This window comes from Octopus sinensis, linkage group LG16, assembly GCF_006345805.1.
Source record: "Octopus sinensis linkage group LG16, ASM634580v1, whole genome shotgun sequence".
Lineage (NCBI taxonomy): Eukaryota > Metazoa > Mollusca > Cephalopoda > Octopoda > Octopodidae > Octopus > Octopus sinensis.
In genome coordinates this window covers 3,806,552-3,832,433 of record NC_043012.1, presented here as the reverse complement: position 1 = coordinate 3,832,433, position 25,882 = coordinate 3,806,552, and the positions used below count along the sequence as shown (strand labels likewise).

At 36.8% G+C, this 25,882-nt stretch overlaps 1 protein-coding gene across 3 annotated transcripts in view; it reads right to left on the bottom strand.

The window, feature by feature from the left end:
* Positions 1-5,316: 5,316 nt before the first annotated feature.
* The window catches only part of LOC115220541 (homer protein homolog 2), a 207,674-nt gene continuing 187,108 nt past the window's right edge, over positions 5,317-25,882 (bottom strand). For all 3 annotated transcript variants that reach the window (XM_029790686.2, XM_036509843.1, XM_029790687.2), the window contains exons 5-9: positions 15,461-15,591; positions 12,119-12,275; positions 10,689-10,811; positions 8,893-8,973; positions 5,317-6,479 (exon numbers count right to left, since the gene is read on the bottom strand). In XM_029790686.2, coding sequence (XP_029646546.1) covers positions 6,282-6,479; positions 8,893-8,973; positions 10,689-10,811; positions 12,119-12,275; positions 15,461-15,591 — 690 coding nt within the window. In that variant the 3' untranslated portion in view covers positions 5,317-6,281. The remainder of the gene's footprint in view (positions 6,480-8,892; positions 8,974-10,688; positions 10,812-12,118; positions 12,276-15,460; positions 15,592-25,882) is intronic.

Here is a 25,882-nt window from a genome sequence, read left to right as displayed (position 1 = left end):
GGTTGCAGGTCAATTCTTTAACGAGAGAAAGCTACTGGCTCCTTTGCTCAATACTTCCCTCTGTCTGAAGAACAGAATAGGACATCAGTGGGATTTGAACTTCAGAACATTGCAAGGCATTCTGTCTGACTGTCAAACAACTCTACCACTTCCCTCCTTCCTGGTTCCAGTTCCCGCCCAAGTCGTTCTCTAGCGTATATATTCCCCCATCTTCCTAGCGTATATATTTCCCCATCTTCATCACAGAATTACTCATCTTTGCCAGTTGGGTGGACAGGAGTAACTTGAAATGAAGTGTTTTGCTCAAGAACACAATGTGTTGTCTGGTCCAGGAGTTGAAACCACAATCTTACGATCATGAATCCAACACCCTAACCAATGTCCCTCCCCACTTCCTGGCTGTTGATGAAATAACATTTGAAAGTCATTCAAATACAAATAGTTTTTAGAATTGGTGATACGGCTGAAGTGGAATTGGTATGACTATTGGTGGTGGTGGTGGTGGTGGTGGTGGAGAGGGAGGAAGCAGGACAGGGCAACAAACTCAATAAATAAAAATTCACACAGTTTCAAAAAAGAAGTTACTGAATGTTGCTTTATATCAAAGCTGACCAATTTTAAGCCCCCCAAAAATTAAAAACCAAAAATCAGGCATACGTTCTGGGAGGGGAAGAAAAATAAATTGTCGGAAATCACTGAAACCAGAATTCATGCCACAAGAATGGGTGGAGAATGAGGTGTTTGTGAGTGGAAAGTGGCAAGTTGAGGGTTTGTAGGTTGTACCCTGAGTAAGGCCTGTGGTACCCTGAGCATGACAAGAATGAGCAGAAAAAGAGACATGAAAAACAACAAAGACTGCTGAGAAAGCATAGTGGTTCCCAACCAAATTCCATATGGCACTTGGAGGTGGAGGTCCATATAAACTTTGGGGTGGGGGATCCACACTAGCAAAATAGTAAATTGGGGATCCACAGTAGTATTTTAAGGGTCTATGAAAAAAATCTTGCTTTACATGGATTTATTACAAGGAGCAGCTGGGTTTCTTTAATGTTTTACAGAGTTTGAACCTACAAAAATTAATGTGAAAAACAAAATAAGAAAAGTCTACAAAACTGGTTTTTAAACATCAAATGGCTTTGGGGCTCCACCAGGCTAAAGTAGTAATGAAAGGGCTCCATAGGTAAAATAAATGGTTGAGAATCACTCATTGATCTAGATGGCTCTGTCTGAAAAGAGGTAATCATTTGGGTCAGTACAATACTGTTTGGATGCAGGTCAGGTTGCCTGGATGAAGGTGTTTGTTGTAAGACCAGAAACAGCACACTTTGGATGAAAGTATTGTTGATTAAACTGATCTCAGTATTTGACTAGCAAAATTCATCTTAGTAGCATTTGAGCCCAGAATTTAAAGAGCTGTGACAAGGTATTGCATGCTGTTTTGTTTGAAGTTTTTATGCTTCTTCTAACCCATTACTCTTTTAATAATAATAATAATAATAATAATCCTACTAAAGGCATAAGGCCTGAAATTTTATGGGAGGGAACTAGTCAATTATATCACCCCAGGGTTCAACTGGTACTTAATTTATTGATCCCGAAAGGATGAAAGGCTAAGTTGACCGTAGCGGAATAATAATAATAATAATTATAATAATTCTTTGTAATTTTGTCACAAGGCCAGCAACTTCAAGAGTAGGGGGAAGACAATTACATCAACTCCAGTGCTAAACTGGTACTTTGTTGACCCCACAGAAATGACAGGCAAAGTTGGCTCCATGGGATTTGAACTCAGAATATAAAAAGATGGAATGTATACAACAAAGCATTTTCTCTGATGCTCCAATGATTCTACCATGCTTGCCACCTTAATACTACTACTACAACTACATAATAATCCTTTTTACTAGAGGCACAAGGCCAGAAATTTGGGGGAAGGGATCAGTTGACCCTATGACTCCTTGGTCAACCTTGGTGATACTTGAACTCCAAACATAAAACTGGGAGAAACACCACTATGCATTCCATCCTGTGCCATAATGGTTCTACCAACTTACTAACCTAATAATAATAATAGTAATAATACTTTCTTTAAAGCCGGTGAGCTGGTAGAAACGTTAGCAAGCCGGGTGAAATGCTCCGCAGTATTTCATCTGTCTTTACGTTCTGAGTTCAAATTCTGCCTAAGTCAACTTTGACTTTCATCCTTTCAGGGTCTATAAATTAAGTTCCAATTGCGTATTGGGGTTGATCTAATCGACTGGCCCGCCTCCTCCAAAATTTCAGGCCTTGTGCCAAGAATAGAAAAGAATTATGTCTACTATAGGCATAAGGCCTGAAATTTTTGGGTAAGGTGCTAATTGATTGTATTGACCCCCAGTACTAGACTGGTACTTATTTTATCAACTCTGAAAGGATGAAAGACAAAATTTACCGACCTCAGCAGAATTTGAACTCAGAACATAAAGAAACAAAATGCCAGTATGCATTTTGTCCGGTATGCTAATGATTCTGCCAGCTCACAACCTTAATAATAATGATAATGATAATAATAATAATAATCCTTTCTACTAAAGACACATGACCTGAAATTTAGTGGGATTGGACTAGTCAATTACATCGACCCCAGTGTTCCATTGGTACTTAATTTATCAACCCTTAAATAACAAAAGGCAATGATGACCTCAGTGGAATTTGAACTCAGAATGTGAAGACAGATAAAATGCTGCTAAGCACTTGTCCGGTATGCTAATGATTCTGCCAGCTCGCTACTATAATAATAATAATAATCCTTTCTATTATAGGCACAAGGCCTGAAATTTGTGGGGAGGGGACTAGTTGATTACATTGACCCCCAGTGTTCCACTGGTACTTAATTTATTTACCCCGAAAGGGTGAAAGGCAAAGTCGACTTCAGTGGAATTTGAATTCAGAACATAAAGAGAGATGGAATGCCACAAAGCATTTTGTCTGGCGTGCTAATGATTCTGCCAGCTCAACACCTTAGAATTTTGATAATAATAATAATGTAAGAAGAGTGGAAATTGGTAAAGAAAATCTAACATTTTCTGCTACTGTAGAGACAGTGGTCAAGGAACAAAAAGGTGGGGGCAATAGAAACATGGAAAGCAAACAACACTGGTGTTATTTCACCACATGCAATGATTAGACACAAACTGAAATATTTTATACTAGCACAGACAGACAGACCACCACACACACACACACAATGTTACAGTGAAGCTCTCACAACTCACAACAACTTCACACATGAAACAAGCTCTTAACTCATTCAACTTCAGATAAAGCAATCGTAGTTGTTTGTATTTCATATATAAATGGTATAATTTGAATTTCTATACCTCTTCCTTTCATAATCATTTCACATGCAAACATCACCCAACTAACCAACATATCTATCTATCTACCTATCTATACACACACAGATAGAGAGATAAACACTTATATGTATGCGTGTGCATGTGTGTAGTTAAAGACAGCTTCCAAGCATTTTGGCTAGCATGCTAATGACTCTGCCAGCTTGCCACCACTCTCTATGTATGTATGTATATATATATATATATTATATATATATATATATAGTAGAATAATAAAAAGAAAGTTCTTGGTATATCATATATATATTTTAAAAAGTGAGTAGAGATCGCTTTTTGGGGGGGATAATTTTTATTTTAATAATAATGTTTACATCATTAAGATTAAAATCAAAATAATCTCCACCAAAAAACCATCCCTACTCATTTTTTAATATATATATATATATATATATTACACATACATACATACACACAAATCTGGATACATAGATAAATAGAAAGATCACACATGCATGCACACACACACATATCATTGATTAATGCTCATCAAGTTTTTGTGCTTGCATGGATCAGCAGAATTTGTTGAGGGAGATTTTCTACAACTGGATGTTCTTCCTGTTGCCAACCCTCACCCATTTCCAAGCAAGGTTATATATGTTTAGCAGCACTTCTAAAATGCTCCATATAAACTTATCAATTACAAATTAATCACTGGCCCAACAATTTAGGTATACTGATAAAGAGAGAGGGAGGTGGCAAAAAAAAAGTGGGGTACAAATTGTTGGCATCACAACCAAATCTGAGAGAGAGAGAGAGAGACAAGGAGGAAGAGAGACAGATAAGAAAGAGGAAGAAGAGAGAAACATACTGTTCTTAACATAATGTGTTGGTGTGAGAGAGGAGAGCTATACCCTACAGACATTTATAAGAAAGACATGGAGCGAGAAATTTTCGTAACAGACATCATGTATAGATATGTCATTTGCCTTGGGAAGAATTTCTGAATGAAAGCTTGTTTGAACATTTTTATGTCCTGAAAGCCTACGGAGAAGGAAGATACATGGCTAGACAGTGGAATTACATCAAATGTCTTGTTATACTGATTTGTCCATTATTTTTTTGTATTTGTCTTACGAGCTATGAATATGGCATTTGTGATGTCAAAATATCAATTGTTAACAATATCTGGAATTGAAAATTGTATCGTAGTGGCCCTTATTTCTATTCTTTTAACTACCTATAATTGCCCTATGTGTGTATGTGTACATATTGATATATGTGAGAGTGTGTGTATTTGTATAACTTTACCACAGCAAATTCGATCCATCTATCAATCTGTCTATACACACACAAACAACGTTTGTATATGCACACACATACACACAGATACAGAAAGGAAATACACAATGATATAAACAATCCAGCAAAAACAAAAAAAAAACCAAGAAGAATTCAATACAATGAAATAGAGTAATATAAAATTCTGGAAGTTTCAGCTTAAATGAGTAATATTTCACACAAATCACATGTGTAATCAATTGTTGTCAAGTACTTTTATGAGCCAAATATATTAAACTTCAAAACCAAGGTTCAATTTCGGATTGAAAACCCCTATGCTATAAGCTAAAGTGTACTTAAAGTCTAATCATCATAGTCATCATTTTATGCCTGCTTTCCATGCTGGCATGGGTTGGACGGGTTGTCACATTCTGAGTCAGTTCTTATTCAGAGTTACTGCCTTCCGAGATGGTGTGGAGGACCATGACTTGCTATTATGTTTCATGCGTGGTGTGACTTCTATGGCTGAATGTCCCTTTTGTCACCAACCACTTAACAGAGTGTACTGGATATATATTTTATCATGGCGCCAACACTGTGTGTGAATGTGTGTGTATGTGTTGCTATTATTATTATTATTATCATTATTATTTGAAGCTGAAGCTTCTTGAATCGTTGCAGGCATTGTAAATGTAAGAAGTAATAAAATATACAGTCTATTTTATATGTATTGAGTACTTTTACATTTGCTGGTAAATACAAGCATTCATCAAGCTACACACACACACACACTTCTATATTCATTTCTTCTTTCTCTGAAAGAAGAATTTGTTTTGGTACAAAGGAAAGCAAAAATAAAACCAAAACGTGAAAAAAGGAGAGAAGGCAGATCAAACAGTTTTTTTTCTTCTTCTTCTTCTTCAGTTGTTCTAGTTCTTAGTTACAACATACGCAACATGTAAATTCACTTTTTTCTTTCCCTTTCTCTTACACAAACACACACACATGGACAGTACCGCTGTCCATTCTTTGAGTGCACACACCCTCCTGTCTCTAGTAACACATGTTCTTCATATGATTACATGCAACATATTCACAGCACACACACACACACACACACACACACACAATCAATCACTTTTCTATTGCCATGTTTTTGTTAGTTTTTCCTGTGTAGCATTAAACACACAACCAGTCATACACATTCACACACATATTTAAAAAAGAAAAATTAATTTTGAGCACTCTTTTGACCCACAGTTAAGTATAAAAAATGTAGAAATGTTTTATCTCTCTTCAAAAATCATACATTCTTCTAATTGTCGAAAATTCCTTTTCTTTTAAAGCAATGTTATTTTTTGATTATTTTTTTTTACAATTTATGCTATACTCATATTAAAAAATAATTTTGTTGTTGTTGTTGCTGTTATTGTTGTCTGAGTCAACTTTGACTCAGATCAACACCTTTAATTACACCATCAGGTAAACACCTGCTTTATATTGTTCACTATAGTTTAGTCAACACTTATCCTGTGAACATAGCGGTTATTGATAGCTGATATCAATGTGTCATTCACAGCCAACAAAACACACAGCTATTGCACAGATATTCAAAGCAGTGTCAAAACAAACAATCTCGGCCACAATCCTTTCGGAGATAGTTTGTTGTTAACTTTGAGATTCTCTCTTCACAGTAGCAACAATAAGTTCCTGCAGTTCCAATGATTCTTTCAGCTGCTTGCTAAGCTGGTTGTGTAATTCAAGTACTTCGTTATTCTCGAGTTCATAAGTGGATTTCGCTTCGTTCAATAATCGCTGTAGATTTTCGGCTTTCACAGTAGCTTTCTCTTTATCAGCATCTATTTTCTGCAAAAGAAAAGAAATGGAAAGGTTTTTATGACACAAAGATATAAAAATTTTGTCAATTTACAGGTGTGGCTGTGTGGTTAGAAGCTTGTTTCCCACTCACATAGTTCCGGGTTCAGTCCCACTGTGTGGCAACATGGGCAAGTGTCTTCTGTTATAGCCTCAGGCCGACAAAAACCTTGCAAGTGGATTTAGTAGATGGAAACTGAAAGAAGACATTGTGTGTGTGTGTGTGCGTGTGTGTGTATATATACACACACACACACACAAAGTATGGGGGTTTAGTTCACAAGTGATCTAAACAATTAAGTACGCTAGGGCTCCAAGGTTATAGCCAAGACAGTAGTTATGGAGCCATTGCAGATGCCACAGATATATATATATCTGCGGCATCTGCAATGGCTCCATAACTACTGTATAACTACTATATATATATATATAAATAGAGAGAGAGAGAGGTGTATCTAGGTGTGTGTGTCTTTGTGTTGGTGTGTTTACATCCCCATAACATAACGGTTTGGCAAAAGACCACCAGAATAAGTACTAGGCTTTAAAAATAAATTCTGGGATAGATTTGTTTTACTAAAACCCTTCGAGGTGGTGCTGCAGTATGGCCACAGTCAAATTACTGAAACAAGTAAAAGAATAAAAGAATTTCTTAATGTCTTTTAAAAAGCAGTGTGCTGGCAGAACAGTTAGCATGCCAGGCAAAAATGCATGACAACATTTTGACCTTCTTTACATTTCGAGTTCAAATCCCACCAAGGTCAACTTTGCCTTTCATCTTTTTGGGGTGAATAGAATAAAAACCAGTTGAGCACTCATGACTTTCAAATTGGTGAAGCCCAGAATAAACTATCTATTTTGGTTGTTAGTTGTCAGGACACTGCATCTTTCAAAAATTCCATGCTTCCTGGAATTTGTTAACAATAGGTCTAATTAGCCAGTACATCCTTTCTTCTTTTCTGGATCTTTTTCTGTTCAATTTTCTCTATTTTTTTTTGTTTTATTCTGAGTACAAGACATGTACTTTTTGCTTTCACTGTGGTCCTTCTTTACATGACTTATCGTTGCTTTCTCTCTCTCTCCTCTCTTACTCTTTTCTGATGAGTTGTAACGCACCTTAACTCTGTACAGAATAAGCTTATTGTCATATATTAGCATATTAATCATTAGCTTCCATTATTAAAGAGAAGGTCCTTGGTGAAAAAAGAACTAGACGTGGGTATCATTGTACTCAGGGGGGGGGAGTTTTATCAACAACAGGAGAGAGAGAGAGAGAGTGTGTGTGTATATGTTTCTTAATTGCTTAATACCAGGAAAGATTGGCATTGTACTTAAAGAGAAGGGAGGCATTTCTGAAGTAGTTAATATCATGTTAACAGGGATAAGCTTTGACTCAGCACAAAAACATTTTGCCAAATGGTGAAGAACAAAAAGGAAATAACCAAACAGTTTTGCCAACATCATCATAATATGAACAGTACTGATAAGTCATTGTCCGTTCACGTGTTTGACTGAACTCATTGTTTATCCCTAGTTTCTGTGGTGTTAAAAGTGTAGCAAGTAGCCATTTTTAAATAAGGCGCCAATTTGTGGTAGCTGGTAATATGACGTAATGTCATATTACCGAAGAAATTTGATTGTCGTTTTTCCATTGGTTAATATAACTGCTCATATAGGAATTCTAAGAGTTACTTGAATATTTGTATGTAATTTCGATTCTTTAAAGTCAAGTTGAGCAGTTATAAAAACCCTGGATTTGGGGAAAAACTTCAGTGTTTGTTGGATGTAACTAAACTCCATGACACTCACTCCTTTGAGACATTGGTGATTTTTCATGCCATGTCCAAAGAAAATCCAACAAGTCTTGTTTGAATTGTTGAAATTTAATATTAGCTAGAATGAGAAATTAGATAGTTAAAATATATAGTCGTAATTCTCTACGACGAAATTTACTTTTCTTTAAAATGTATATAATATAAAAATGCTATATGTATATAATAAAAATTAAGAAAAAAAAATATGAACAGTACTGATAAGTTATTGTCCGTTCACGTGTTTGACTGAACTCATTGTTTATCCCTAGTTTCTGTGGTGTTAAAAAGAACCAGAAGCAACCCTCATTCTGGACAAAATTTCAGGCCTTCACAGATGACTTTTGTCACAGTTTGCCGCAACTTGCTGTCCCTACTCCATGGGACTTATTTATAGACAGATTGGTTCATTTGAGAGTCAAGTCTCTTGGTCTGAGACTCAAACATAAAAGTTGATGAACAACTTTTAGATTGTTGACCACACAGCTGGTTGCCTGGTTAGCCTTAATCCTTTAGTTGTGCATACTTGCCTGCTTTATCAATACAAAAGAGGTCACAAGAATTTGTTTAGATTTGTATTTATTTATTAATCTTACCTGTATTTTAGCCTGGAGAATAGCATTTTCAGCTTCTGCATTTGATAATTCCTTAATACGTCGATGAAGAAGTTCAATTTCCTGTGAAACAATGAAAAAGAAACCCATTAGACACATCATCAACATCATTAGTTCGCAACCTTTTTAATATCTGGGCTACATCCAAAACCTGGATCTTTTCAAAGGGCCACACCAAAAAAAAGTAAAACACAAATCAATTAAAGGAAAATTTATATTTATAGAGAGAAGACTGTCGGGGGCAGCCATAAGGATGCTTGAGGGCTACATGCAGCCCTGGGAGCTGTAGTCGATAACTACTAATCAACATTATCATCACCATTTTTGCATCCACTTTTCCCATGCTGGTAAAGGTTGGACAAGACTTTTTGGGGTAATACATTGTGGCTAGATACCCTTCTTGTCACCAGCCCTTTACTTGTTTTTCAAGTAAAGTCTTTCATTTCACATCTTCATATGTCGATGTGTAACTGGGAGACATGTACAAAGTCTCCTCTGAAGTACCGTCCATGCAACGACATGCAGATTCAAACACACACGCCCAGATATATGACAGGCTTCTTTAGTAAATCAAATTTCACTCACAAAGCATTGGTCAGCCTGAGGCTATAGAAGACACTTGCCCAAGGTGCTGCGCAGTGGAACTAAACCCCAAACCATAACATTATGAAGTGAATTTCCTAACCACACAGCTATGCCTATTAGACTAAATGTCTAGACTATCAGACTATTTGACTGACCAGGAATAAACTGAATCAAATTCAACAATAAACAGGTTTTCAAAGCTAGTTCTAAATCAAAGAAAACTAGTTAGTTAGTTAATTTGGCTCAAAAGCAAATAGCAAGGCCATGTAGGGGGACATGGAGTTAAGTACAGTGATGATGAGTAAAGGCAAACATTAACCCTTTCATTACCAAACCGGCTGAAACCGCCCCTTATGTTTTCATAAGTTTTGAATTAAAATCTTCCACCAAACCTCAGTCACAATTTATGTTCCTAACACTAGCTTAATGATAACTAAGTTATTTTACTAAATTCTTTGTTTTTTTAAAGTAATTGAAAGAAATACAGAGCATCTCAAAATAAATACAGTAACGAAAGGGTTAATTAAAACCACATTCTATATCACAACTAACGACTGGCTGTCCACCAGACTCCCCTTTGCGGTATTCCACATCCACTAAACTCGCTTTGTCCTCTCTTTTAATACTTTCATTACTACTTTAACAGCTTCTACTCTACTAAATATACTGACCACTGTATTTACTGAATATACTGACCACTCTCAGCTAAACCAATTTCATGTGCTGCATCCCGTCCTCCACTGCTCTTTACACCCCAACTGCATCTTACATTCCTCAGAACTCCATACTAAATAATTCTCTCAATTGTTCCTTACAAAAACTGCTTCCTATAGGAAGTCAACTCTTTTTTTTTTTTTACATTCTCCCATCCAAATTATTAGCATGCATGTTAATTCTTGTTAAATGTTAGCCACATTAAACCTATTCCATTGTACCCCGAATCACGGAGAATCCCGAAAAATACATTGAACTCTTTGAATTAAGAAACTAAGAAATATGATTAACAATTCCTGACGATTCTTTTGCTTGTTTCAGTCATTGGACTACGGCCTTGCTGGGGCATCACCTTCAAAGGTTTAGTCAAACAGACCTAGTATTTATTTTTCAGTTTGGAAACTATTCTACGTCTCGTGATGTTGGTGGAGCAAACACAACTACACACACACATACAATATAGAATGTAGCCATTTTACCTGCATCTTGTTTGAGGAATCTAATTGCACCTGGTTTAAACGAGAAGTTACTTGTGACAGTTCTGCTTTTACTAAATTATTACTTTGTTCTGAAGACATTGGTAAAGATTCTAATTCTTGAACCTTTCAAAGAAAATAAAATTTGAAAAAAGAAAAAAACAAAAAAAAACTAATAAGATAAATGAAGAAAAAAGCAAGAAAGATATAAATGTTAAGACAATTTAAATGTTTTGAAAGAACATTTTTTGAGCCATAGATATAAATAAGATTAATTCTAATCAACCATGATAGCAAATAAATATACAATATTGCCAAGAAAACAATAATTCCTTCAAATTTGGGTACAAAACCAGGAATTTTTTTTATGGGGAAGGGGTTAGCTGAGTACATTGACCCCTGTGTTCAAATGGCATTTATTTCATGGATGAAAGGTAAAGTCAACTTTGACAGTATTTGAACTCAAAAAACTGGAAGAAATACTGCCAAACATTTTGTCTGGTATTATAATGATTCTACCAGTTTTCTGCCTTCTAATTCTTTCTAATATAGACACAAGGCCTGAACTGTTTGGGAGAGGGGCCCAATCGATTGCATTGGTTTCAGTGCTTAACTGGTTCTTGTTTTAGCAACACTGAAAAGATGAAAGGCAAAGCTGACCTCAGCAGAGTTTGATCTCAGAACATAATGAATCGGACAAAATGCCACTAAGCATTTGGTTGGACATGCGAACATACTGCCAGCTTGCCACTTTAATTATAATAATTCTTTCTAATCTTGGTACAAAGCCAGCAGCCCTAGGACTTGACTGGACCTTTATTTTATCAATCCTGAAAGGTTGAAAGGCAAAGCTGACCTCAATCACAATGACCACAGTTCTCAGTGCTTTCCCAAATGTGAAAATGGTTCTACTAGTTTGCAGCAAGAAGAAGAATTTTCTGATGTAGACACAAGACTAGCAATTTCGAAATGATGATGTAGTTCTAAATATACATCATCATCATCGTTTAGCGTCTGCTTTCCATGCTAGCATGGGTTGGACAATTTGACTGAGGACTGGCAAACCAGATGGCTGCACCAGGTTCCAATCCGATCTGGCAGAGTTTCTACAGCTGGATGCCCAAAAACTATAATGCTATTTATACTAAAAACTATATGTCGAGACAAGGAAAAACAAACACACACACAACACACATGATGGTCTTCTTTCAGTTTCTGTCACTCAAAATCCATTTACAAGGCTTTGGTTGGTCCAGGGCCATAGTAGAAGATACTTGCCCAAGGTGCACCACAGTGGAACTGAACCATTGGAAAGCAGGCCTCTTAACCACACAGCCATTAGGTGGGAATCTTGTAAAGGTTCATTTGAGATAATTAGATAGACTTAATTAGTCTGGAAGATATTTTGAATAAAGCAAAGATTTTATTCGTACCCGTTTTTTGAGTCGGGCATTTTCCTCTTTGTAAGCTGCTAGTTGTTTTTTCCATTCTTCAACATTTGCTGTGCTCTCTTGAAGGGCTGTTGTCAATCTTTGGTTGTTGGCTTTCAATGTCTGCAGCTCAATTTCCCATTTTTTGGTGTTTGTTGAACTAAAATAAAGAAACAGTAAACACCTGAAATAACTGCTAACATTTTCCAAAACAGACAAAATAAAACAAGATGAGACAGACAGACGGACAAAATAAGATGGACAGCACAGAGACAACGAGTACAAATACCAAACAGTTCTGCAAATTTTCTTCATTTTTATATATATTCTACAAGTAAAAAGTTTCAGCTAACGTGTGTAGTGGGAATGTTCAGCAATCAGATCACTATATTTGATGTGGCGATTCACCAGAATATTACCCATCATCATCATCATCATTATCATTATCGTTCAACGTCCACTTTCCATGCTAGCATGGGTTGGACGATTTGACTGAGGTGTGGTGAACCATATGGCTGCACCAGGTTCCAATCTGATCTGGCAGAGTTTCTACAGCCGGATGCCCTTCCTAATGCCAACCACTCCAAAAGTGTAGTGCCACTGGCAACAGCCACGCTCAAATGGTGCTTTTTATGTGCCACCTGCATAGGAGCCAGCCCAGCGGCGCTGGCAACAACCTCGCTCAAATGTTTTTTCATGTGCCACCAGCACAAGTGCCAGTAAGGCAATGCAGGTAACGATCACACTCGAATGGTGCTTTTTATGTGCCACCGGCACGGAAGCCAGTTTGCTGCTCTGGCAACGATCATGCTCAGATGGTGCTCTTAGCGCTCCACTTGCACGGATGCCAGTCATCGAATTTGATTTCGATTTCATTTGCCTCAACAGGTCTTCACAAGCAGAGTTTAGTGTCCAATGAAGGAAAAGTATGCATAAGTGGACTGGTTACACCCCTGGCATAGGCCATGAGGTTATGGTCTCACTTGGCTTGCCGAGTCTTCTCAAATACAGCATATTTCCAAAGGTCCCGGTCACTAGTCATTGCCTCGGTGAGACCCAATGTTCGAAGGTCTGATCAACCAAGACTTTGCATGGAACTGGCTCCAACAATATTTTAATCTTTCCGTGTGTTTCTTTTTGAGCCTAGCCATCAGTATTAATTCAGTGCCCCTTAGCTACTTAGAGAGAGAGAGCACTGAGAAACAGCAGAGACATGATGGCAGATAGATGGGGAAAAGATACAGACATCTGCTGACCCAAGTGGACAGCAGCTAAAGAATGATTGACGGCATCGATACCAGCACCAACTAACCACACTTTCACTGCTGTTACAATCACACTAAGAACAACAACATTCAAACTCTTTCGATGTTTTGTCATTCGTAGTGACAACATTTTTCTTTGTTTATGGAAAGAATCAATATTTTGTTCATCGTAAATCTCAACAGATACCAGTGCTCCACTTCATAACATATGTCTCTGTGTTGCGAGAAGTGTATGTGCATGTTTATATATGTATAAATGAGAAGTGAATGTAAAGATAAGCAAGTTAGGCAGTTCACTGTGTGGTAAGTAGCTTGCTTACCAACCACATGGTTCTGGGTTCAGTTCCACTGCATGGCACCTTGGGCAAGTGTTTTCTACTATAGCCTCGGGCTGACCAAAGCCTTGTGAGTGGATTTGGTAGACGGAAACTGAAAGAAGCCTGTTGTATATATGTATAGGTATATATGTTTGTGTGTCTGTGTTTGTCCCCCCAACATTGCTTGACAACCGATGCTGGTGTGTTTATGTCCCCATAACTTAGCAGTTCGGCAAAAGAGTCCTGGGGTTGATTTGCTCAGCTAAAGCAGTGCTCCAGCATGGCTGCAGCCAAATGACTAAAACAATGAAACAAGTAAAACAAAAATACAAAATATACTAAATACATGAAATACAAAAACAAAAATGTTTAGATACATAAAGGTCTGACTTACACAGAATAGAAATGATATCAAGGATTAAAGGGGTTGAAGAAAAGTATTTCCATCTTTGAACATCTTTCTGTCAACACTTCAAATGTAAGATCTCTTCCCTGAAGACGGAGGCTTGCCTCATCCTACAAACATTACTTTGGACCACTGAGCCTCCAGAAACAGCTGTTGGAGTTGTAACCCTTTAATTCTTGATATCATTTCTATTTTGTGTAGGTCAGACCTTTTCGTATGTAAGCATACATACAATATTTTTTGTATTTCATGTATTTAATATATACTTTATATACTGAAGGTGCATGGCTCAGTAGTTAGAGAGTCGAGCTTACGATCGAGAGGTTGTGAGTTCGAATCCGGGACCGAGCTGTGTGTTTTGTTCTTGAGCAAAACACTTCATTTCACGTTGCTCCAGTTCACTCAGCTGTAGAAATGAGTTGCGACGTCACAGGTGCCAAGCTGTATCGACCTTTGTCTTTCCCTTGGATAACACTGGTGGCGTGGAGAGGGGAGGCCGGTATGCATGGGCGACTACTGGTCTTCCATAAACAACCTTGCCCGGACTTGTACCTCGGAGGGTAACGTTCTAGTTGTAATCCCATGGTCAGTCATGACCGAAGGAGGTCTCAGCATATATACTGACTTGCCTAACTTGCTTATTCTAATATTTACTTCTCTACCAGCTCAAATTTAACCCCCTTGAGCACTATTAAGAGAATATGGAGAATGTTTGATTATAATCTATGAATTATATATGTATAAATGTGTGTTTGTATATGTGTATTTTGCATGTATATGACTATCTTTCTCTCTCCCTCTCACAGGTACAACTTCAATTTTCCAAAACTCATTTCCGGTTACTGATTTTTCCAAACCAGGATTGGTTACACTTTGAATTAAACAAATATTAAGTTTACTTAAATAATTTAATGAAATACAGAAATCTGTATAAATGATAGAGATTTATTAATACTATACTGTACAAGGTATCAGTAAGCTAATCTGGTGGCCACGGGAATTTGAAGTTCCTGCTTTTGAATTTGTGCAGATTATAAGAGGTTTTGGACCATCAGTATCCAGAAAGTTAATGTGTGTGTGTGTGAAACATGCATGTATAGTAATGGTTTCAAATTTTGGTACAAGGCCAGCAACTTCAAGGGAAAGGTTAAGACAATTCCATTGGCCCCAGTGCATAACTGGTACTTAACTTAATGACGTCCAAAGGATGAAAGGCAAAGTCAACCCCAGCGAACTTTGAATTCAGAACATGACAGATGAAATGACACAAAACATTTTGACCAGTATGCTAACGACTCTGCCTCCTTGCCACCTTACATGCATGCATAATGAAAGACAACTTCTATACAAAACTTACCTTTGGGCTAATGCCAACTTTAACCTATCATTTTCATATTTCAAATGGGCTTCGGTGACATTTCCAGGAAGACTTGTAGCAGAACTGGAGAGAGATCCTCGTCGCTGGTCTTGTAGATTACTTGTACTGATCTGGAAGAAGAAGAAATGGTAAATGATCATTGAGATTTTTTCTATTTGGCACTTATGGTTTAACTTAAATAATGAGATGTTATTTACAAAGAGATTCACTCGAGTCTTGTTTAATATCTGTAAATAAGTTCTTGCATAGGTCTCACATTTATAAGTGCACATGTGTGTTGTTGTTGTTGTTGCTTAGCCACCATGTCATTGTATAATCCTATAACCAAAGGCCTTCCATCTGCAGCTTTTGAGAAGTTGCAAACATACAGATTAAATCTCCTATCTCAAGAATCATAGGTGTCTTCCTCCCTTCTCTCTCCCTGTTACTAGTCTCTGAGGTCTTGCATAAATAAAAGTCTTCGTTGGGGGTAGGAGCTGCCCTTCCTCCTCTTGCTAAGCTATACACCTCTCTGAGACACTGGAGCAAAGTATAATCCTCAGACCTGTTGGGTCTCGTTGAACCATCCCAACCCATTCTAGCATGGGAAAGTGGATATGAAATGATGAGGATTCAGAAGCATGAAGATAATTTTAATAGAATCCATCATTGAGAATATCTGAATTTGAAAATCCATATTTAACCTAGGTCTACAAGAAAACTTTGATAAGAATATATTTTTGGATATCTTCTTTCTAAAATTGGAGGCGCAATGGCCCAGTGGTTAGGGCAGCGGACTCGCGGTCATAGGATCGCGATTTCGATTCCCAGACCGGGCATTGTGAGTGTTTATTGAGCGAAAACACCTAAAGCTCCACGAGGCTCCGGCAGGGGATGGTGGTGATCCCTGCTGTACTCTTTCACCACAACTTTCTCTCACTCTTACTTCCTGTTTCTGTTGTACCTGTATTTCAAAGGGCCGGCCTTGTCACTCTCTGTGTCACGCTGAATATCCCCGAGAACTACGTTAAGGGTCCACTTACACGTTAATTTCACGAGCAGGCTGATCCGTTGATTCGGATCAACCGGAACCCTCGTCGTCGTAACCGACGGAGTGCTTCCCTCTAGTTGTGATTAGAGTGGCTCCATCCACAGCTATCCTGTTTTATTTTACTAACAGTTTATCTAGAACTACATTATTCTTTGCATCCTTCCCTTTTATTTTTGGTATGGTAAGGTGTGATCTGAGAGAGAACTAGCTGCTATTTTTAAAATGTCAAGCAACAATGTAGAGATTTCCTCATCCAACACCTCACTAGGTTGTTTCATTCTAAAATTTGTTTCTTTTGATGTGTTTTAAAAAGAGAAGAAAAATGCTCCTTGGACATTATAAAACTTTGTAAGGAGGGCATCCAGCCACGGACACCAAGCCAAAACAGACAACTGGAGCCTGGTGCAGCTCTCCAGCACCTGTCAAACCGTCCAACCCATGCCAGCATGGAAAACAGACATATGATGATGATGATGATTCTGTATATTTTATTTTTGTACTGAATACACCGTATCTTTACATGTTGTATAACATACAACTAAAAGGTTTGGTAATAGGAAGTGAATCCAAACATCAAACACAACCTCAGAAAACGCATCCAGCCCATACCTGTATGGCAAAGTAAAGAAAATGATGATGATGATGATGATGATGGTGGTGGTGGTGATGCAATGATAAGAAATGAGGAGGGAAGATTCTGGTTGTAAATCACCAACGAAATATAATAACTAATCATTTTATTACCTGTTAATTAGTTTATTGTGAGGGCAGTAAAAGTGATCTAATATTGACAGATTATCTTTCCTCTTTACGTCATACTACGTGCAGTTTCATTAACAAAAACACATTAGTTGTCCACTTCATCTGCTAAATTACAAGGTCTCTACTCTGAAAGTCAGATATGACAAACCTGAGCAAATTTTTATAACGACAGTTAATTACTTAATTACTTTATGGCTATGAGACTGAATTTACCTTCAGCTCATTACAATGTTAACGACCCTAACAACTTAAAATTGTAAAACACCCAACTAGACACTGTAAATAATTATACAGGAGCACCAAATGCATGAAAAAAACAATAGTCAAGTTAGGATTAACATATTTCATTCTTGAAGCATTAAAAAGCTAACGAGAGACAAATATACAGAGAAAAACAATGAAAGAAACAATGTTTTTCACAGAAGACTGGAAATGCACAATCTTCCTTGTATATATTTTATATTTTGTCTAGTTTCAGCTCATGAGCTGTGGCCATGCTGGGGCACCGCCATTCCCCCCCCCCAAGAAATTTTATTGTCATGGTGTATAACAAGACACACCAAAAGACATAGACAAACATTGATAGGAATTAAAAGTCTTTCACAAAATGGTTGAGAGAACACAAAATTTTAAACCATGTTTAAATTTCAGTCTTTGAAGAAGAATGCAGTTTGGTTTGATTGATGAAAGTCTGTTGTTTTTTGTTGTTGTTTTTCAAACAAATGTTCCAGAAAGATTTTACGTGGAAACAGTGACATCAGATCAACACGTTGAATGAAAATCGGAAGAAATGGTTAAACTAGACAAGATGGTGGACCTAGTCGGGATTTCATCTTTTGGGACATTGTTCTTCTAGTTTATATACTGACCAACATTGAAAATAATTTTGTTGTCAGCTTAACCCATTTGCTTGAGAAGATCCTTTCTACTTCGAACTAGCCCCCATCTTTCGCCTTTTTCGCTTCAACCTCCACATACACTTCTTTCTCCACTTGGCTTGCATTATTATATGGTAGTATACTGTCTGCAATACCAGGAGCAAATGCCAATGATCCACATTTAAAGAGCCCACATCATGTCTAGACAAGAGTACAAGCACATTCATGAGTATCCGTGTGTGTGTATATATATATATATATATATATATATATGAAAGAAGGTTTGAAAATGCAATTTTAAAGATTTTTATTCACTTGACCGGTTTCATTTTTTTAGAAAAAGATTGTCAAAAGTAAAATGTAAGGCTTTGTATGGGCTTTGTTATGCTAAATACTGGTTGTCACAAAAGTATTAAAATACAGATATACATTCTTTGATAATGATAAGAAAATGTTTAAAACAGTTTACAAGGAAATATCTGAGAAAAAATATTAAATAAAAAGTATTAGGAGTTCAATAAAAAGCATGTTTGTTTGGAAGTATCTATACACACACACACACACACACACACATTTATTTATTTTCTCTCCTTGTTTCTTCCTGTAGAAGAGCGTAGGCTCAAAATGTTAAAGACTTTTTCACTCCCCAAGCATTATACTAATACATCTGTTTGTTGTCTACAACACCTGTCTTCGTCTTTTTTTTTTTTTTGTGAATTCTTCCCCTATATATATATATATATATATAGTAGAACATCAGTTTTCGAACAACTCTGATCACGAATAAATCACACTTTATCTACTGTCTTTCTCATATTCATTTAATACAGTAGTACCTCAGTTTACGAATGCCTATGACTGCGAGTAAATTGTGCTTTATATATATATAAAGCACGATTTATTCGCAATCAGAGTTGTTCAAAAGCTGAGGTACTACTGTATATATACACACACAGACACAGACCCATTCGCCCAAGGTGCCACACAATGGGACTGAACCCAAGACCACATGGTCAGGAAGCCAGCTTTTTAACCATACAATTACACATATTTTTACCGACACATGCACACACACACGAGTGTGTGTGTGTGTATACTCTGACAAAAGATGTTGATAAGATATATTTGTCTTTGAAAACCAGTATCAAAGCTCAGTGTAATGATGGTGCAAAAATGTGGTTTCTTTGCTGTTATGTATTTATTCTTATATACAATATATCTTGGTGATATACATTCAATATTAGTAACAGGTAGTAATAAAACCTTCTCTATCTCCTCCCTCATCTCTTTCTCTCTCTCTCACACATACACACAAGCATACATAGAGCTCCTACTCAATCTCACAATCTTTGCATCCACCCCCCCCCACCAACACCACCATCACACACACCCAACCCCAGTCTCCCATGCAGAATGGAATTGATGAATAAGTGGAATGTGAAATTTATTGATATTCTTACTGTCCAGCAGTTCTGGTTAGGCACAGAAGTTGGCCAGCAAAATATCAGCTGCAGCAACAAGGGAGGGGGGAAAATAATAATAATAGAAAAAAGAAAAAGAAAAAGCACTATACAACAATAACAATAAGAGCAGGTGGAAGAGGAGAAGGAGGACAAATTCCTTTGCACTCATCAGACTGAGTGAAATAAAGAAGGTACAAAGGCATAGTCCCAGAACTGCTGCTATAGCAACTGCACCAAGTCAAAACTGATTGTCTCTTTTGGAGAAAAAACATTTGGTGTACTTGATTAAAGGAAGTTCACTTGTTCTGTGTGTGTGCGTGTGTAGGTACACATTTGGTTCTCTAATTATGAAATTATTCAATAACAGTGAAGAATTTGTACCATCAATTCCTCACCCCCATAAAAATATATATTCAATGCATGTATTGAGTTTTCTTTATTCTATAGGTAGCCTTCCTTGTAGTATATATACATGGGTGTGCATGTGTGTATGTGTGTGTATACATATATATATACACACACACTCATACACACAGAAAGAGATATATTAGTAGAACACAAAATCTCTTACCCTCTAAAAATATAAAGAGAAATATAAATTCCTTTGATTCCTACAAATATTTTGGGGAAAATATAACAAAATACCTGCCATCTTCTCCAGTTTGTATGGGTGTGTGTCTGTGTGTGTGTATATATATATATATGTGTGTGTGTGTGTGTATATATATACATACATATATATATATATATGTGTGTGTGTGTGTGTGTGTGTATATATATGTGTGTGTGTGTGTGTGTATATATATATATATGTATGTATGTATATATGCATATATACTTTATTTAAGCAGCAGAAAATTCAACAAAATTTGTTACTCTGAGTTTCTCGTTGCCGTTCATCAGACAGTTTTTGCATATATATATATATATATACACATATATATATATATATATATATATATATATATATATATATATACACATATATATATATATATATATATATATATATATATACACATATATATACACATATATATATATATATATATATATATATATATATATACATATATATGCATATATATGTATGTATATGAACAGAAACAAGAAAGATGGTGTGCCTATGAGGATGGATCCAAAGCCTGAGATTTACAAAAGGAAGGTTATAAAAAAAAAGGATTGCTTGACATTCATGCCTCACTCTGGGACACCATCAATGAACCAAATCAAACTGAATTGGCTACAACTGGGACATTAATGGGGAGGAATATTGAGATGAACAGAAGAAGAAGAAGACACGAACACACACACACACACGAACACACACACACACACACCTGGTTGGACAGATAAACAGGCATGAAAACATCAATAACAAAGATAAAGAAATAAAGATGCTGCTGCTATCATACTTCAGGATGTTTTCTCTCTTCCTGAGGTTTATATTGATAAATAATGTAACCTATTTGATAATATAAATATCAGGAAAATTTGAAATGTCTCTCTCTCTCTCTGGCTCTGTCACTCTCCCATACACACAAGCAATTATTGGTACACAAATCACATACCTCTATATAATCATTGGCATATACACACAAATACACACACATATATTTATTACACATACACATATCTACATCATATACATATAATAATGGGTACATACATAATACACACATGAACATATTGCATTCAGTGATCAGGTTTACTGCAATGTGCATATATACACACATATACATACACATCACACACACGTGTATAATTATATGCTTTTATAAACAGGGGCTAAATCATCAACATCACCATCAACTACACAGATACCTTCATATACACAACAGATAATATATACATCATCATCATCACCAACACTATCATCATGATCATCATCACCCACCACCATCATCATCGTCTACATAGAGTCTTTCACATATACAACAGATGATATTGCCGCATAATAAAACCATAGAATATCTAAAAATACATTAATGAATAGAGAGAAAAATTGAATAAACTAACAAGAAAGCTCAACAAATACAGGAAAACAGACAAACATCTCTAGATGTGGTAGAGAGGAGACAACACGCAGATACAGTGTAAGGTAGGATGGAATAAGAAGGGAAATATTGAACAGAAAACAAGGAATTGTTAATACCTCATATGCCATTAGGATAGTAGAAATTATACAGATTTTTTTTCTCCTCCCTTATGTTGGGTCTGCAGTGAATAATAAACCATCAGAAAGCAGACAGAGCAGTTATAAACAGAAAGAGAAATACAGGAAAAAAAGCAACTAAAAATAAATAAAACACCCCAATATTTTTTATAAAATATTTTTTTTAATTAATTAGAAGACCCTGCACTTTGTATGCATAAACCTCACACTTGAACAACCCACTCGGAATCATGTATCAGTATTTAATAAGTTTGCTTTCAGAGAAATTTGCCGTAATCAAATTTGAAAACAAAAAAAGAAGGAAAGAAAGAAATTCTGACAGAAATGCATTAAAAAAGATGTCCCAGGATGCTTTCTTCTAAAATCAAACAGAGTAAGAGAATTAATATATATGTATGCACACATACACACACACATATACAGGGTGCGATGGGTAAATTGTCACCTGTTTATACTTTTAATTTCGTGCATGTGCATTGTTTGTTTTGATTTTGTTGACTACATAGTATTGCAGGGTCAGTTGGGCACCCTCTGTGAGAAAAACAGCACCATGACACAATTCACTCTGTCAGAAATTTGGAAACAACATACTGTACTGCTTGGCATTTGCACCAGAAGCTCCAATATGAACATTTCAGAGCGTTTGGGTGACATCTGAGGACAGTGAAGAGGATTCAGAAAGAGTTGGATGAGTCTAATGGTGATTACGAAGGTATGGCAGCTTGGGAAACTCACTCTGATTGTTCTGATAAGAAGAGAAGTCCTGGATTTGTTGGTGAGATCCAGGCCATGATTGACAACGATCCCTCCAAGTCAATCAGATCTATTGCCAGGGACTTGGGAGTGACTGAGTTTCTTATCAGGCAGGTACAGAAGATGAGAAAGGGCCAATATTTATCCCAAGCCATCAAGAACAAGAGGAAAGACCACGCTATGAAGCTTTTAAACAAACTGAAGCATCCCTTCCAACCAAACATGTTTTGGTTTTTCTCAGACAAGAAACATTTCTGCTAGGGTCAGATGGGGAACACACACAACAACTGTTGGCTTGCCGTGTCACCAAAACATGTACCAAGAGTGATAAAAATCAAACATCATGGTGTTTGGAATGATCACTAGTGATGGTGACATTATGTCTCAATTCATCTTCCCACACAGTCTCAGATTCAACATGGAGGCTGACATCAAGTGTCTGGAGGAGGTAGTGCTGCCCTGGGTTAAGAGAGTGGCTGCTAGAAGACCCCATATCTAGCAACAGGACTCTGCACCATGCCACACAAGCAGGAGAACCCAGTTATGGCTGTCAGACAATTTCTGTGACCACATCACCCCTAACATCTGATCACCTAACTCCCCAGACTGCAACCCCTTTCATTATTATGTGTGGGGCACAGTTGAGTGAGAAACTAACGAAACTCCTTGTAACACCAAAGATGAACTGAAGGCAAGGATTATGGCAGCATTCACCACCTTAAACAAAGAGAGTGTCTAGAAGGGTTGCAGGATATTCTGAAGTCGTCTGGAGGTCGTGGTTGAAGCCAATGGTGATTTTATTGAATAAACTTACTCTTTAGCATTTCAAGATATTTTTATGTGATTTTGATAAATATATCTGTTAAAATGAGATGTCAGTGTTATTGTCATTTTTGTGTAATTTAGACAACAATTTATTTACCACATTTTGTAAAGACATACACACACGTGTGTGTGTGTGTATGGATGGATGGACAGATGGCTACTTCCATACATACATGTCCAAAAATTGGCTTTATTTTATGATTCCAAGACATAAAAGTGCACTACACACCTTTTGCATTAGAAATGAAATGCATGGTTTTTGACATTGTCTGTCATATATATACTGTAAACAGGATTACATAATTTAAAAATCTACACCTACACACCTATAATAAGTACAGACAGATAGATAGAAGATAGAAAAAAAGAAGCTGAAAATGGACTGGGATTCATTTAGATTTCTTATTTAAAGGCTTAATCTGTTTCACAGATTTCTGACTTTCGAATGTTGAGAGAGAGAGATGGATGGAAAGATAGATTGATATCGTTTTTGTCATGAGAATTTTAAAATTAATTATTTTTAATGATGGAACTGAAGGAGGTAGATAAGACTATAAATAATAAAATGTAAATATTGGGTTAAAAAACTTGGATGGAAAAAGTTGAGCCTATGGGACTGAGATCCACATATATGACTAGACTAGCTGCATCCTGAATCAACATTCCTCCTGCTTTGTTTTATGCTTCAGTAGAAGACAGAAACAATATTGTTAATTAAAAACAACTCTAGTATCATAAATATTAGATAAAACACACCTACTTTTTTTTATGAGCAGATTAACAACAACTTGTAAGTGTGTGTGGAAGCACTCCGTTGGTTACGACGATGAGGGTTCCGGTTGATCCGAATCAACGGAACAGCCTGCTCGTGAAATTAACGTGTAAGTGGCTGTGCACTCCACAGACACGTGTACCCTTAACGTAGTTCTCGGGGATATTCAGCGTGACACAGAGAGTGACAAGGCCGGCCCTTTGAAATACAGGTACAACAGAAACAGGAAGTAAGAGTGAGAGAAAGTTGTGGTGAAAGAGTACAGCAGGGATCACCACCATCCCCTGCCAGAACCTCGTGGAGCTTTAGGTGTTTTCGCTCAATAAACACTCACAACGCCCAGTCTGGGTAAACAACTTGTAAGAATACCACATAAAATGCATTTAGTAAATTCTGTAAAGGGGTTGGTGTTAGGAAGGGCATCCAGTTGCAGAAACCATGGCAAAACAGACAATGGAACCTGGTGTGACTCCTGGCCTAGCCAGCTCTTGTCAAACCATCCAGTCCATGCCAGCATGAAAAATGGACGTAAAATTACGATGATGATATAAAAAGAAAACAACACTACAATGTACAATAATTTTATAATAATAATGATAAGGATTTCTGAGGGGGTCCAAGCACACACATTCAGGAAGAGGGTTAGTTGGGTACATCAACCCCAGTCCTTAACTGGTACTTTATTTTATCAATGCAGGATGGGGTGAAAGGCAAATTTGAACCTTGAATATAGAACTAGAATGAATGTCACAAAGCTGTTTTCTGACACTCAAACAATTCTACCTGCTCACCCACTCTCCTTAATAACTGTTTCTAATTTAGGCAAATACCAGTAATTCTAAAGGGAGTAGGGAAGTTGACAGGAGCAGTACATGTTTTGTACTTAATCCCCCAGGAGTTACCACAAAACCTGGTATAGAAAGAATAAACCTTTCTACTATAGGCACAAGGCCCGAAATTGTAGGAGAAGGGGGCTAGCTGATTACATCGATCCCAGTGCGTAACTGGCACTTATTTCATTAACCCCGAAAGGATGAAAGGCAATGTCAACCTTGATGGAAATTGAACTCAGAAAGAAAGGACGGAGGAAATGCTGCTAAGCATTTTACTGGTATGCTAACAATTCTGCCAGCTCACTGCCATGATGATGATGATGATGATAATAATAATAATAATTATGAATCCTTTCTGCTGGAAGCACAAGGCTTGAAATTTGAGGGAAGGGATTCAGTGGATTACATCGACCCCAGTGTTTCACTGGCACCTAATTTATCAGCCCCAAAAGGATGAAAGGCAAAGTCGAACTCAGTGGAATTTGAACTCAGAATGACAGACAAAATACCACTAAGCATTTTGCCCAGTGTGCTAATGATTCTGCCAGCTCGTTAACAATAATAATATTAACATGTATATGTTTTGTCTTGGTATAAAAGATGGGCTACAGCAAATATTCTGCTCATTTCCAGAGATTTGTTTGTAAGTTGCTTGACTGATCATGAGCAGGAGTATTGAGGGAAGTAGGACAAAGGTAAAGATAGAATTGTCTTTGAAGAGCTTTTTTTGAACCTAAAGTTTCTATACAGAAATGAACAATAAAGGACTTTCAAGTTGGATATTTTTTTGTTATGAGTGTAAGATCAAAAAACCAGGAAAGACGATGGATGTAATTTTAACTGAATGGTGAAGCAACTGTAAGAAATATTCTGGTTCTAGACATCTATGTGATTGTTCAAGCTGGTAGA